This window comes from Triticum urartu, chromosome 3A, assembly GCF_056163025.1.
Source record: "Triticum urartu cultivar PI428250 chromosome 3A, HENAU_Tu73, whole genome shotgun sequence".
NCBI classification, from domain to species: domain Eukaryota; kingdom Viridiplantae; phylum Streptophyta; class Magnoliopsida; order Poales; family Poaceae; genus Triticum; species Triticum urartu.
In genome coordinates this window covers 45846818-45862757 of record NC_141875.1, presented here as the reverse complement: position 1 = coordinate 45862757, position 15940 = coordinate 45846818, and the positions used below count along the sequence as shown (strand labels likewise).

Genomic DNA, 15940 nt, shown 5'->3' with positions numbered 1-15940 from the left:
ACTTGAACATGGTGCTTTATGCTTCATATTATTACCCAATGATGTGTTGCCATCCTATGATGTCTGAGTAGATTTTCGTTGTCCTATCGATGGTTGATGAATTGATATGATTGATTTAATTTGCTTGTGGTTATGTTGCTGTCCTTTGGTGACCATCATATGATTGCGCGCGTGGATCACACCCTAGGGTTAGTTAGTATGTTGATAGGACTATGTATTGGAGGGCAAGAGTGACAGAAGCTTCAACCTAGCATAGAAATTGATGCATACGGGATTGAAGGGGGACCAATATATCTTAATGCTATGGTTGGGTTTTACCTTAATGAACATTAGTAGTTGCGGATGCTTGCTAATAGTTCCAATCATAAGTGCATAGAATTCCAAGTCAGGGATGACATGCTAGCAGTGGCCTCTCCCACATAATACTTGCTATCGGTCTAGTAAAGTAGTCAATTGCTTAGGGGCAATTTCGCAACTCCTACCACCACTTTTCCACACTCGCTATATTTACTTTATTGTTTCTTTATCTAGACAGCCCCTACTTTTTATTTACGTACTCTTTATTATCTTGCAAACCTATCCAACAACACCTACAAAGTACTTCTAGTTTCATACTTGTTCTAGGTAAAGCGAACGTCAAGCGTGCGTAGAGTTGTATCGGTGGTCGATAGAACTTGAGGGAATATTTGTTCTACCTTTAGCTCCTCGTTGGGTTCGACACTCTTACTTATCGAAAACTGTTGCGATCCCCTATACTTGTGGGTTATCACCTTTTTTATGGCCTCTCTCCCTTTTTGGGACAATGCTCTATTGAATGATGATCATCACACTTCTATTTATTTACAACTCAATGATACAACTCGATACTAGAACAAAGTATGACTATATGGATGCCTCCGGCGGTGTACCGGGATGTGCAATGACTCATGAGTGACATGTATGAAAGAATTATCAATGGTGGCTTTGCCACAAATACGATGTCAACTACATGATCATGCTAAGCAATATGACAATGATGAAGCGTGTCATAATAAATGGAATGGTGAAAAGTTGCATGGAAATATATCTCGGAATGGCTGTGGAAATGCCATAATAGGTAGGTATGGTGGCTGTTTTGAGGAAGGTATATGGTGGGTTCATGGTACCGGCGAAAGTTGTGCGGTACTAGAGAGGCTAGCAAAGGTGGAAGGGTGAGAGTGTGTATAATCCATGGACTCAACATTAGTCATAAAGAACTCATATACTTATTGCAAAAATCTATAAGTTATCAAAGCAAAGTATTATGCGCATGCTCCTAGGGGGATAGATTGGTAGGAAAAGACCATCAATAAATAAATCATGCTCCGACTTCATCACATAACGGTTCACCATACGTGCATGCTACGGGAATCACAAACTTCAACACAAGTATTTCTAAAATTCACAACTACTCAACTAGCATGACTCTAATATTACCATCCTCATATCTCAAAACAATCATCAAGTATCAAACTTCTCTTAGTATTCAACACACTCATAAGAGAATTTTATTATTCTTGAATACCTAGCATATTAGGATTTTAAGCAAATTACCATGCTATTTAAGATTCTCAGAATGATCTAAGTGAAGCATGAGAGTTCATCTATTTCTTAAAAATAAAACTACCACCATGCTCTAAAAGATATAAGTGAAGCACTAGAGCAAATGACAAACTACTCCGAAAGATATAAGTGAAGATCAATGAGTAGTCGAATAATTATGCAACTATGTGAAGACTCTCTAACATTTAATAATTTCAGATCTTGGTATTCTATTTAAACATCAAGCAAAGCAAAATAAAATTACATTCTAAGAATAGCAAACATCATGTGAAGAAGCAAAACCTTAGGATCAACCGATACTAACCGATAGTTGTTGAAGAAGAAAGGTGGGATGCGAACCGGGGCATCCCCAAGCTTAGATGCTTGAGACTTCTTGAAATATTATCTTGGGGTGCCTTGGGCATCCCCAATCTTGAGCTTTTGTGTCTCCTTAATTCCTCTCATATCACGGTCTCCCTAAATCTCAAAAGCTTCATCCACACAAAACTCAACAAGGACTCGTGAGATAAGTTAGTATAAACCATTGCCAAAACCTTATCATACTCTACTATAGCAAATCACTAAAATTATTATTCAACATTGCATACTAAATGCCTCTGCATATTTAATAGTCCTATCCTCAAATAGAATCATTAAAGAAGCAAACATATGCAAACAATGCAAACATAACAGCAATCTGCCTAAACAGGATAGTCTGTAAAGAATTCTGCAACATCCATACTTCCCTAGCTCCAAAAATTATGAAATAAAATTCCCACTGTAGTAAATTTATCAGATATTAATATGCAAAAGGTTTCAACATTTTATCACATTCTGACTTTTCTAGGGAATTATTGCAACAACGGTAAACTTTCTATTTTCAAACAGCAATATGTGGACTTCTAAAATAGGCATAGTAAAGGCTATCAATGCCACTTTTATTGAAATAAAAGATGCAAAAAAATGTTCTAAATAACAGCAAGCAAACCCTAACAAAATAAATTGACGCTCCAAGCAAAACACATATCATGTGGTAAATAAAAATATAGCTCCAAGTAAAGTTACCGATGAACGAAGACGAAAGAGGGGATGCCTTCCAGGGCATCCCCAAGCTTAGACTCTTGGCTATCCTTGAATATTACCTTGGGGTGCCTCGGGCATCCCCAAGATTAGGCTCTTACCACTCCTTATTCCATAGTTCATCGAATCCTTACCCAAAACTTGAAAACTTCACAACACAAAACTTAACAGAAAACTCGTAAGCTCCGTTAGTATAAGAAAATAAATCACCATTTCAAGGTACTGTAATGAACTCATTATTTATTTATATTGGTGTTAAACCTACTGTATTCCAACTTCTCTATGGTTTATAAACTCTTTTACTAGCCATAGATTCATCAAAATAAGTAAACAACACATGAAAAACAGAATCTGTTAAAAACAGAACAGTCTGTAGTAATCTGAATCAAACGTATACTTCTGGAACTCATAAAATTCTCAAATAAATTTCTGGACCTGAGGAATTTATCTATTAATCATCTGCAAAAATAATTAACTAAATAGCACTCTCCAAATAAAAATGGCAGCAGTTCTCATGAGCGCTAAAGTTTCTGTTTTTTACAGCATGATCAACAAGACTTTCCCCAAGTCTTCCCGAAGGTTCTACTTGGCACAAACACTAATTAAAAGAATAAAACCACATCTAAACAGAGACTAGATGAATTATTTATTATTAAACAGGAACAAAAATAAAGTTGGGTTGCCTCCCAACAAGCGCTATCATTTAACGCCCCTAGCTAGGCATGATGATTTCAATGATGCTCACATAAAGGATAAGAATTGTAACATAAAAAGAGCATCATGAAGAATATGACTAGCACATTTAAGTATAACATACTTCCTATGCATAGGGATTTTGTGAGCAAACAACTTATGGGAACAATAATCAACTAGCATAGGAAGGCAAAACAAGCATAACTTCAAAACTTTAAGCACATAGAGAGGAAACTTGATATTATTGCAATTCCTACAAGCATATATTCCTCCCTCATAATAATTTTCAGTAGAATCATGAATGAATTTAACAATATAACCAGTACCTAAAGCATTCTTTTCATGATCTACAAGCATAGAAATTTTATTACTCTCCACATAAGCAAAATTCTTCTCATTCGGAATAGTGGGAGTATCATAGGAAACTCGAATACTATAAATTGTTTCCACATTAAAAAAGTAATGTTCAGAGAAGGGGTAATCATAACCATGACAAGTTTTATAAATATAATCACTACTTTTTATAGCATAAGTATCATCACAATAATCATCATAAGTAGGAGGCATGCTATCATTATTATAAACTTGCATATCAAAACTTGGGAGACTAAAAATATCATCTTCATTAATCATAGCTTCCCCAAGCTTGGGACAAACATTAATTGCAGTAAATATATTCTCAAATATGTCATCCTCATCAAACATAGCTTCCCCAAGCTTGGGCCTTTTCATATCATAAGCATAATCACTCTCATCATTAATAGTATAGATAGCACCGATAGTATAGCAATTATTATATTCTTCCAAGCAAGTACCAAAAAGATTTTCAAGATCATAAGAAGTATCATTATCTTCCAAATCATAATCATCACAACAAGCAATAGGAATAACGAGATCATCATCAAGTGTATCATCTTCATTTTCATGAGGCACAACAATAATAGGAGCAACTTTATTTGGGAGAGATACCTTTTTACCTCTCTTCCTTTTTCTTTTCTTCTTCTTCACCACATCATGTCTGGGTTCAATCTTCTTTTTGGAGCTCCTTATTAATGAGATTGGTTGAATAGGAGGCTCCTCCTCGTTACCTGATTCATCATAAGAAATAATAGGAGGATATTGGGAAGTCTCTTCCCTTTCATTAGTATTCTCTTCACCCTCTATTTGTTTTCTTTTCTTTATGTAATTGGCAATATAAGGATTTTCAATGCAATTCACCGCACAATACATATAAATATTCTGTAGATCAAAATCAAGAACTCTATCAAGATTAAACTTTGGAATACCCTCAGTTATACGTTTCATTTCTTCACAACCCAAAAGAAGGCTAAGCTCTTTATGATGCTCAAGGGTAATCAGATTATCACAATGTTTGGACACGACTTGATCATGAAACAAATAGCATTGGAGCTTTAAATGACCATATTCATTGCAAAGTTCACAAGGGGCACGAAAAATATTGAACCTATCAGCACATTCATCTAGCTCTTCTTGCAACAATTTAGTTTCTAAGTACTTATGCCTCTTGCAATATCTATCTTCCCTATTTGGTGTGTACTTGCAAACCCAGTCTACTCCACAAAAATTGACATGTTTATAGGAGGCATTTTCATCATAACTAGTGCAATCATCATTAGCATCATGGATATTCAAAGAATTCGTACTAACAACATTGCAATCATGCTCATCATTCAAATATTTAGTGCCAAACATTTTAGAGATCTCTTCTTCTAGCACTTGAGCACAATTATCCTTTCCATCATACTCACGAAAGATATTAAAAAGGTGAAGCGTATGAGACAAACTCAATTCCATTTTTTTATAGTTTTCTTTTATAAACTAAACTAGTGATAAAACAAGAAACTAAAAGACTCGATTGCAAGATCTAAAGATATACCTTCAAGCACTCACCTCCCCGGCAACGGCGCCAGAAAAGAGCTTGATGTCTACTACACAACCTTCTTCTTATAGACGTTGTTGGGCCTCCAAGTGCAGAGGTTTGTAGGACAGTAGCAAATTTCCCTCAAGTGGATGACCTAAGGTTATCAATCCGTAGGAATCATAGGATAAAGATGGTCTCTCTCAAGCAACCCTGCAACCAAATAACAAAGAGTCTCTTGTGTCCCCAACACACCCAATACAATGGTAAATTATATAGGTGCACTAGTTCGGCGAAGAGATGGTGATACAAGTGCAATATGGATAGTAGATAATAGTTTTTGTAATCTGAAATAATAAAAACAGCAAGGTAGCAAGTGATAAAAGTGAGCGTAAACGGTATTGCAATGATAGGAAACAAGGCCTAGGGTTCATACTTTCGCTAGTGTAAGTTCCCTCAACAATACTAACATAATTGGATCACATAACTATCCCTCAACATGCAACAAAGAGTCACTCCAAAGTCACTAATAGCGGAGAACAAACGAAGATATTATGGTAGGGTACGAAACCACCTCAAAGTTATTCTTTCCAATCAATCCGTTGGGCTATTCCTATAAGTGTCACAAACATCCCTAGAGTTCGTACTAGAATAACACCTTAAGACACAAATCAACCAATACCCTAATGTCACCTAGATACTCCAATGTCACCTCAAGTATCCGTGGGTATGATTATACAATATGCATCACACAATCTCAGATTCATCTATTCAACCAACACAAAGGACCTCAAAGAGTGCCCCAAAGTTCCTACCGGAGAATCATGACGAAAACGTGTGCCAACCCCTATGCATAGGTTCCCAATGTCACGAAACCCGCAAGTTGATCACCTTAACATACATCAAGTGGCACGTGGTATCCCATTGTCACCCCAGATTTCCACGGCAAGACATACATCAAGTGTTCTCAAATCTTTAAAGACTCAATCCGATAAGATAACTTCAAAAGGGAAACTCAATTCATTACAAGAGAGAAGAGGGGGAGGAGAAACATAATATCCAACTATAATAGCAAAGCTCGCGATACATCAAGATTGTATCACCTCAAGAACACGAGAGAGAGAGAGAGATCAAACACATAGCTACTGGTACATACCCTCAGCCCCGAGGGAGAACTACTCCCTCCTCGTCATGGAGAGCGCCGGGATGATGAAGATGGCCACCGGTGAGGGTTCCCCCCTCCGGCAGGGTGCCGGAATAGGGTCCTGATTGAGTTTTGGTGGCTATGGAGGCTTCTGGCGGCGGAACTCCCGATCTATTCTTTGTTCTGGAAGTTTGAGGGTACGACGATATATATGGGTGCAGGAAGTACGTCAGGGGAGCTACGGGGGCCCCACGAGGCAGGGGGCGCGCCCTAGGGGGGGCACCCTCGTGAGCACCTCCCGTATCTCCTGACGTGGAGTCCAAGTCTATCCGGTGGCTTTCGTTCAAAAAATAACTTCTCCAGTTGATTTCGTTCCGTTTCGACTCCGTTTGATATTCCTTTTCTTTGAAACACTGAAATAGGCCTAAAACAGCAAATCTGGGCTGGGCCTCCGGTTAATAGGTTAGTCCCAAAAATAATATAGAAGTGGATAATAAACCCAATATTGCCCAAAACAGTAGATAATATAGCATGGAGCAATCAAAAATTATAGATACGTTGGAGACGTATCAGTATGCAAGTCGCAAGACCTCTCTCAAGTTGCACCTTTAGCTTAGCGTTCTCCTCAACAAGATGCACATGCTCACAACACGGGTTAGTAGCATTTGCATTATCAATTAACATCATACGAGGAAAAGTGGCTTTTTCCTTGGTTAGCTTTACTTGAAGTTGATCATGAGACTCTTTGAGGCTAGCATGAGCACCCTTCAAGACCTTGTGAGCCTTGTCAAGTAGATCAAACTCCTCTTTGAGTCTAGCAAGATCAACCTCAAGTTTGGCCTTCTCGGAGTTTAGCACATGAGAAACAATGAGAGCATGATCATAATCTTTTTTTAACTTAGCATGATCAACGTTGTGTGACTCCTCAAGAGCCAAACGAAGACCACACTCTTCCTCAAGAGCATTGGAAAGATCCGAAATCTCATCGGCATAGTCACGACTATGCCCTTCCATCTTAGTAATGGTATCTTCGTGAGCCTCGATCATGTCATTGGCTTCACCAAGTTGTTCCAAGAGAGTAACAAAGTGCTTCTTGGATTTACCCTTAAGTTTGCCCAGAAGGCCTCAAACTCATTCGCCTCCACATTAGCTCCCTCATGTTCATCAATGCTATTCGTCGAAGAAGGATGATTAATGATGGTAGTTTTGATGTTGGGGGTTACCTTGTTGGTGGCTTTAGCCATGAGGCACTTGGCGGTGATGCTCTCATTGGGTGAGTCGAAGAGAGACACCCGTGGAGTCGTCGCAATGGCAATTGAGGCCATGGTAGCCGACTCACCATCTTCATCATCGTCATCATCCTCATTGTACTCTTCTTGTACCACCAATGCCTAGGGAGGAGTCTTCTTGGTGAAATTGCTCTTGTTGGGAAACGACCTGGCCTTGTCCTTTCGGATGAGCTTGCCACCATTGTCTTCCCTCTTCTCATATGGGCACTTCGCAACAAAATGACTCACATTACCACAATTGTAGCAAGTCCTTACACGCTGCTTGCTCTTCGTGCCACTTGAGTTGTTTTTGTTAAAGTTTGGCCTTGAGTTTTTCTTGCTCCAAAATTGCCTTGAAGCGAGTGCCATGTGTTCATGATATGCATACTTTGTATCTTCGAGGTTGCTCTCCTCTTCTTCCTCTTCTTCTTCTTCAACGCAGAGCTTGGCCTTCAATGCAAGGTTGGGCTTCTTTGCCCTTTGGTAACGAAGCACCGCATTGTCGGCGGTCTTGTCCAAAATTTTCATGGTCACAAACTCATCCAACACTTCGCTTGAGGTCAAAGTGTGGAAGTCCGGCCTTTGACGAATGACGGAGGACATGGCCTTGTGGTAGGGCATCATTGCCTCGAGGAATTTGCGCTTGATCCAATTGTCATCCGTGTCCTTTCTCCCGTGACCTCGGAGTGAGACCGCGAGTTTGGTTACTCTCCGATAAAGCTCACGAGGTTCTTCATCTTCTTTCATTGCAAACTCATCGGCCTCATCTTGCACCATTTCATAGTTGGAGTGTTGAATGCTTGCGCTTCCCCGATAGAGAGAGACAACACAAAGCCATGCGTCTTTGGCCAAGGCGAAGGGCCGAAGATGAGGTAGATCTTCGGGTGGAATTGCATCTTGAATGATGAAGAGAGCATTTTCATTGAATTGATTATCCGCGGCTTCTTGAGGAGTGAAGTTGCTTGGATCATGCGGATAGAAACCTTCTTCAATGATTCTCCAAATATTAGTGTTCACATGATTTAAATGACGTTTAAAGCGGTAAACCCAAGAATCAAAGTCCTCATTTTTCACAATCTTAGGGGGAGGACCGGCATGATTCAAATGAGTGGAAGGAACCGGTCCACCATAAACAAGTGGTGGTTCCACATGAGCAAAGATGTCGGTGCCATTCTTACCACTAGAAGAAGGAGCCTTTTCACTACTAGCTTCCCCCTTATCGGAGGTAGCATCCGTCACCTTGTCGTGGGGTTACCCACTTTCAACTGTGCGGTGGATAGTTTAAGCCCTTTAAGGAATTTAGTAAACATGCTTTCAACCTCGTTCGTCATGGAGGTTTTCAAATGTCTCCAAGGCCACATTGAACTCCTCACGTGAGACCGAGGTTCCCCCATCGCCCGTAGACGAGATCGGATTCACACCGGAGTGTTCCTCCACACCGTCTACGGTATCAACCATACTCTTCGGACGATAAAGTCCTTAATAAAGAGACGAGGCTCTGATACCAATTGAAAGGATCAATATGGTTGACTAGAGGGGGAATGAAAAGGCAACTAACAATTTTTAGCTTTTCTTTAACAATTTAAACTTTGCATCAAAGTAGGTTGTCTAGATATGCAACTAGGTGAGCAACCTATATGATGCAACAAGGATAGGAACACAAGCAAGCAAGAGATATAACACAAATAAGCTTGCACAAGTAAAGGCACGAGATAACCAAGAGTGAAGCCGGTGGAGATGAGAATGTGTTACCGAAGTTCCTTCCCTTTGAGGGGAAGTACGTCTCTGTTGGAGCGGTGTGGAGGCACGATGCTCCCCAAGAAGCCACTAGGGCCACCGTATTCTCCTCACGCCCTCACACAATGCGAGATGCCGTGATTCCATTATTGGTGCCCTTGGAGGTGGCGACCGAACCTTTACAAACAAGGTTGGGGCAATTTTCACAACTCAATTGGAGGCTCCCAACGACACCACGAAGCTTCACCACAATGGACTATGGCTCCGCGGTGACCTCAACCGTCTAGGATGCTCAAACACCTAAGAGTAACAAGATCCGCAAGAGATTAGTGGGGGAAATCAAATTTCTCTTGGTGGAAGTGTGGATCGAGGCCTTCTCAACCACTCCCGAGCAAATCAACAAGTTTGATTGGCTAGGGAGTGAGATCGGGTGAAAATGGAGCTTAGAGCAACAATGGAGCTTAGGGTTGGAAGAGATAAGTCAACGGGAAAGAAGGGGACCCTTTTTATAGTGAGGGACAAAGATCCAACCGTTATCCACCTACCAGCCCGCGGCCAGCGGTACTATCGCACCAGGCCAGCGGTACTACCGTGGGGCCGCGCGGTACTTCCGCTTGCTGCCAAGCGGTACTACCGCAAGGTCACGCGGTACAACCGTGCAGGCCCGCGGTACTACCGCTGCACCAGCAACAACTAGGGCAGACCTGAAGCACAAGTGCTGAGGGCGGTACTTCCGCGGGCGCGGTACTACCGCTCCCCCTTGCGGTACTACCGCAAGGCAGGAACCCCCTAGCCTGGGAAGAGTGTGGATAAGGAAACATCCGTGCCTACTTCCGCTGAAAAACGGAAGAAGCAAAAACCCGACACAGTACTACCGCAGATGGACGGTACTACCGCCTGACAGCTAAGCATGATACTACCGCGAAAGGAATGCGGTACTACCGTGGTAGGCGCGGATGTAAAAAATTACATCCGCCCCTACTACCGTGGGGGAGCGGTACTAGCCTGGTGGGCCACGGTATTGTAGCTCCAGGGGAGCGGTACTACCGTGGGCACCTGCCGTACTACCGCTGGTGCCCACGGTAGTACCGCTCACCTGGGAGCAGTACTACCGCGAGCCAACACAGCAGCCAGAAACAAGGTGACGAGATAACAACGGAGGAAGCTCCAAGGTGCAAGGGAAAGGAGGGGACTAGAAAGAAACGTGTACGTGATGATTCCACCCAAACCTTTCCGACGCGGACCCCCTCTTAATAGTACGGCTTTCCTACGACTCAAATCCACAAAAAAAAACCCTGTAAAAAAGACGCCGTCTTCAACAGTTTTCGAGGGGCACCCAACCGTCTTGTGCCTAGCAATGAAACGTCCTGGATACTCAAAGCACACGATTAGTCCGCAAACGCATTGTCATCAATCACCAAAACACCTTAGGGATAAATATGCCCTTACATCTTCTTTTTTTTTTGCAAATAATCAAACATCAAATTTGGCTTGATACGCCCGCTTCAGATTTTTTTGTCCCCCTCTTTCTTTTACGAATTTCAGTATGCATTATTCCCTCCGATCTATGTTAGTTGTCGCTAATTTAGTACAACTTTGTACTAAAAGTCAGCGATAATTAATATGAATTGGAGGGGGCAGTATTTACATAAGAGCACGTGGAATTTATTCATCCTACGCGTCGGGGAATATTATGAGCACACACCGTTTCATCTACGAGGAGGAAGAAGGGTTGGCAGTGGCACACATAGCTAGGGTGCATTTCAACCGTGTAATTGAGCACCTCACCACCCGTGGGGAGGGTCACACGTAACACCACTTGTTTTCGGCCTGCCGGCAGCCGCCCCACTCGCTGGCTCAATTCAGGTCAGCCGCTGGGGAAAAAGCAATTCTGATTTGATGAGCACCTCTGCGTGTGCACTCGCAGCGAAATATGCAAAGCATTTCTCTCGTGCGTAAGTGCCCATCTGAAAGCATAAAAAGGCAGGACAGGCGACTTGTTGACACCGTCACCAGTTGCTTCGCCGCTGCTGCTGCTGGTGCTTGGCCACAAAGAGGACACAAAGGAGACATAGACAGTCATTCTACAACACCACCGGCCGCGTGCAGCCGGTGAAATGGTGAAGCAGCATGGCTCACTGCCAGCCACATGCAATGCAAGTCAGGAAAAAACCGCAAACCTAAGCGCGAAAACTGAGATCTGAATGGCCAAGGCGCCAGAACAGACTCGGGCAGACAGGATCTTAGGTCCCCATTTATGCCGAGAGCGATCCGGGTCGTATATAGCACAAATGCACAATACATACAGGTATGCTGAGATGCCTAGGGCAGTGACTACAACAGCGAGATATCGACAGACTCTGCTCAAGAGAAGCAGCTGTCCAAATTATTATGAACCCAATCCTCGGAATATATGCACATGCAGAATATATACTGCTATTATCATGTTTCAAAGAAAGGAATAGTAGTCAAGGGGGATGTGTATCCTTGTACTGCAAATGTGGGGCTACACAGCATCAACCCAGAGATCACCCACAGGTCAGGATAAACTGAGAAATGCATCCCGAGTTGAGCCACAAAACAGCGAGATTTTGTTACCGCTGTGGAAACTGAGCTCTGATCATCACTAATAATTCAGCCACATGTCAGTCAAGAAAGATCCTCTATCAAGTCTCAGCAAATATACCTTTGTACTGTAAACATGTAAGAATATCTTCTTATTTGCTCACACAGCATCACCCACAAGTACGGATGAAACTGAGAATTTCGTGCTGGAGCGAGCCAGGAGCAGCGAGATTCAGTATTACCGCTGCCGAAAACCGAGCCCTGGTCATCAGCAGGAATAACCAAGGTGCGGGCACAGATTCAGGCAACAGAATCTTAAGTTCCCATTTATGCCGAGAGCGATCCAGGCCATACCTATGTAGTACGACACATACAAGTATGCTAAGATGCCTAGGACAATGATTACAACAGCGATATCGACAGACTCTGCTCATGAGTAGTAGCTGTCCACATTATTATGAACCCAATTCTCGGAATATACAGGGACAGAATATATACTACTATTAGCTTTGCCATGTTTCACAGAAAGGAATAGTCAAGGGGATCACCACCAATGTAGTGATGTAGCACCTGTATAGAAAGAAAGTACAGAGGGGAATTAACAGAGGAGGAAGAGGTAATTTTCCGCCTAAGGGAGACAGACAGACAGATAAGTGCGACTAATGTTCAGTGCCGAAAGAAAATTTCCGATTTTTGATCCATGGCATGATGATAGCTTTGCTGCTATGCTCCGGTGCCTCATGGCATGACACCGGATGACCTAGTAAGAGGCTAAAATGTTTTTTTTTCCTGTTCTATTATGATAAAACGAGATCATTGTCGCCAAGATGCGGGGGCCTCATGCAAACCTGAACTTCATGCTCCTCTGGCCCGACCCGGTGCTTCGGTACCATGATCTCCAGTCCAGTGCCGGTCTCGTCGTAATACGCTTCGATCTTGGCGTTCTCTGGGATCCTTGTGGCCAGAGGTATCTCCCTCACAAACTCGCCGGGAGGGCAGTGCTCAGGGGAAGGGTCGGTCAGCTTGAAGGTCCTGTCGTGCCTCTTGATGAAGGGCATGCGGGCGGTGCTCACACATGTTATCTTCACGACGCCATGCGTCAGCGTGTTCCTCCAGGTGACCTTCACGCTGTGTGGATCGGATAAGAGCATGCTCACCATTATCAGGTAGCCTTCATCATCCTCGTATATCGTCTTGGCAGCAGTAACAGGCCCACTTGCGTGCTTTGCCACGCCAGTGAAGTCATGCATCCATGACGGCTCACCGGTGTGTACTTCAACCTCTTGCTCCCTCTCCGAACAGGAATTATTGGCCATTGCACAATCCTCTTCTACGCCATGACCAAAGAAGTCCTTGCGGCGTTTGTGGCACTTTGGTGAAAGGTCCATCCCATCGTCTGATGACGGTGGTGTAGATAGATTCAGACCTGAACCATTCAGTGCCTTCTTGTGATTATTATTATGAGAGGTATGTGGGACGGTCTTTGACGCTGCTGGCTGTGGCCTATCAAGTTCAAAATCAGTGCTTGGAAGATTTCTCCATGACTCAAAGTCACTCGCTTCAGATGGTACTGAGAAATTAAGCTCCCTTCCTGTAAGCTCAGCCCACCTCTTCATGTCAGCCTCAGGAACTGCCGACAAGTTTGGTGAGTTCACAATCTCAATCCCATGAAGGCACTGTGGGTTGGACAGACCACGGTAGTGCTTTCGCTGCATGCGGTGTGACCTCGAAAAGCCCTTGTCCGCACTGAACGGAAAAGATGGCTCCCCGTGCTTGGAATGCCCATTCATGAAACTCCGGAGCTGCATCTTCCCAAGGGCATTGTCAGGCCGGTCCTTAAAAACCCACATGTACAGGTTCTCCATGTCATGCTGCACCAGGAAGACATCAAGGCGGAGATCGGACTTGTCAAAGCCGGTGATGCTCCCAGACGCGTCCCGCGTCACCTTCTCCTTTGCCTTCTCCACGAGTGCAGGCCTGAAGTAGTGATTGAAGAAGAACCAGGCTCCCCAAATGCTGTCCCCCCTCTTGGCGCACTTCCTCGCGCCGACGCCGACTGCGGCACTGCCGTTGCCGCTCGACTTTGGAAGGGTCAGCGCAACCTCAGACTCATGGGTGTGCGTGCCAAGGCCGACATCGAAAATGTCGAACGTGTCAAGGCTCCACAATGCAGGCGGCGGGGAGGGGTCTGCTGACAGCGGGACGTTGATGTCCGGCGGGCCTTGACGCACAGACTCGTGCCGCGGAATGATGAAGAGTTCCCTGTCAGCACTGGCGCCAACCCCGTTGACGGCGCCGCCACCGCCGGATGACTCGGCTGAGGCCGGGTGCGACCCCGCCGGGTCCATGGAGAGGAGGGTGCAGGGATGGCTGTTGTTGTTCTCCATGGAGAGGGAGGTGAGGAGGGGCTCTCCTCCCATGGAGAGCTCCCTCCTCTCCTTGTCCTTGGTCCTGCCTATCCTTGCCTGCTCTTCTTCTCCTGCCTCCTGCTGCACCTCCTCCTACCACTGCCTCTCCTCCCCTGACGCCCCAATCATGGCACGGGTTTCTCACGGGGCTGCCCCATAAAAGGCGAGTCTTTCTGCCCACCAATCCACAGATCGAGATTTGCGACGAGGGTTCCTTCCTTGCTTGGAAACAAGTTCGAGATCTTCGAGCTGATGAGGCCAATCCGGCGCCGCAGACCTGCGAATTGATTGACGGGGAACAAAAGTTACTTCTCACAATCGTCAAATGAACGAACGCCATTAACAGCATGCGAATTAGTACTGAAATCTTGAGCCCTCTTTCTGTTCTAAGCAAAGCCGATTTCTCCGTAGATACCTACAGGTTCAACAAAATTTCACCCGGAGGAACCAATCTGCTCTCGAATCATGCCGGAGTAAACCTGGGGAATCCCACTAGCACCCCAAGAATCGCCGCCGAGAATGAAAAAGATGAGCCGGAGACCTTGCTCTGATCTGTTCTAACCTTGGGGAGGGGAGAAGGGAGCTCCCGCGAGGCCGCTGTTCCCGTGGAGGAGGCGCTCTCGCAAGGAAGGTGCGCGGGTCGACGGGTCCGCGGCCTGAGCCCTCGCCGGAGACGCGGGGGTGGGGCGGAAGAGGGGAAGAGGAGGGGAAGAGAGAGGAGAGGGAGAGGGGCGGGCCAGCCAAAGAAGAAGAGGGGTGGGGTGGTCGGTCGAGGCGTGGCGTCAGCGGGTTCGGGTCTCGTCTCGTTGCGGCCTTGCGGGTCGCAGCCTGCAACCGCGTTTTCCCCGTTTATACTTTTTTTTCTTGGTATGTAATATAAACTCGATTGAATTTTACATAAATTTCTCAAAATCTGTTCGAATTTTTTGGAGCCTGTTTCTTTGGGTGATTTCTACCGTGTGAAATTTCTTGCATTGATATTTGTGTCGACACTACCTTAAAAAATGAGGGTGAACCCCTCGCCCGATACATCCGTGCGCAACTTGCAACGATGCATTTACATCGAAATGCCTCAGTTTCCCGCGGGGAATCAATAGCAAGGCTGACCGTCGCCGGTCAGCCTTGCCATTGATTCCTTCATCACGCGCGGCGCGTCACGGACGGGCCGGCGCAGCGACGCCTTCCCTTCTGTCACGCGTTCACATGGCCTGGGGCTATATAAACAGAGACTTCCCTCGCCGCTGGCCACACCAGCCGCCGTCCCTCTCTTCCGCTGCCGAGCCCAAACCAGTCGCCATCCCTCCCTTCCGCCGTCGAGCTCTCCCCTTCCCTCCCCTTCCCCTTCTTTCTCCATGTCCGAACGCTTTCCCGACGACGCCGCGGCAGCCAATGGCTTCGACCGCCGCACGCTCCAGGAGTGCGAGTCGTGGCTTCTCTTCGAGGCGAACATCCCGGCGCCGCCGGACATGCGCGTTGGGCCGACGGGGTGGAAGATCAGCAACGGCGGTGTCCCCATCCCCCTGTGCCCGACGTCGACGCGCGCCCCGGCCTCTTTGCCGCCGAGGTCGACCGCGTGCGGGCGTCCCTGTCGGAGGAGCAACGCGCC

The 15940-nt window shown here is 45.1% G+C and overlaps 1 protein-coding gene across 2 annotated transcripts; it reads right to left on the bottom strand.

The window, feature by feature from the left end:
• Nucleotides 1–12353: 12353 nt before the first annotated feature.
• Nucleotides 12354–15094, bottom strand: LOC125542661 (uncharacterized). Of its 2 annotated transcripts, XM_048705792.2 has the most exons (3): nucleotides 14897–15094; nucleotides 12775–14611; nucleotides 12354–12496 (listed from the first exon to the last, which is right to left on the bottom strand). In XM_048705792.2, the coding sequence occupies exons 2-3, from the start codon at nucleotides 14344–14346 to the stop codon at nucleotides 12446–12448; spliced, it is 1623 nt and encodes a 540-aa protein (XP_048561749.1). In that variant the 5' UTR covers nucleotides 14347–14611; nucleotides 14897–15094; the 3' UTR covers nucleotides 12354–12445. The 2 variants fall into 2 exon arrangements, with proteins under 2 accessions (XP_048561749.1, XP_048561748.1); XM_048705791.2 differs by having other exon boundaries at nucleotides 12354–14611; nucleotides 14754–15093.
• Nucleotides 15095–15940: the final 846 nt, after the last annotated feature.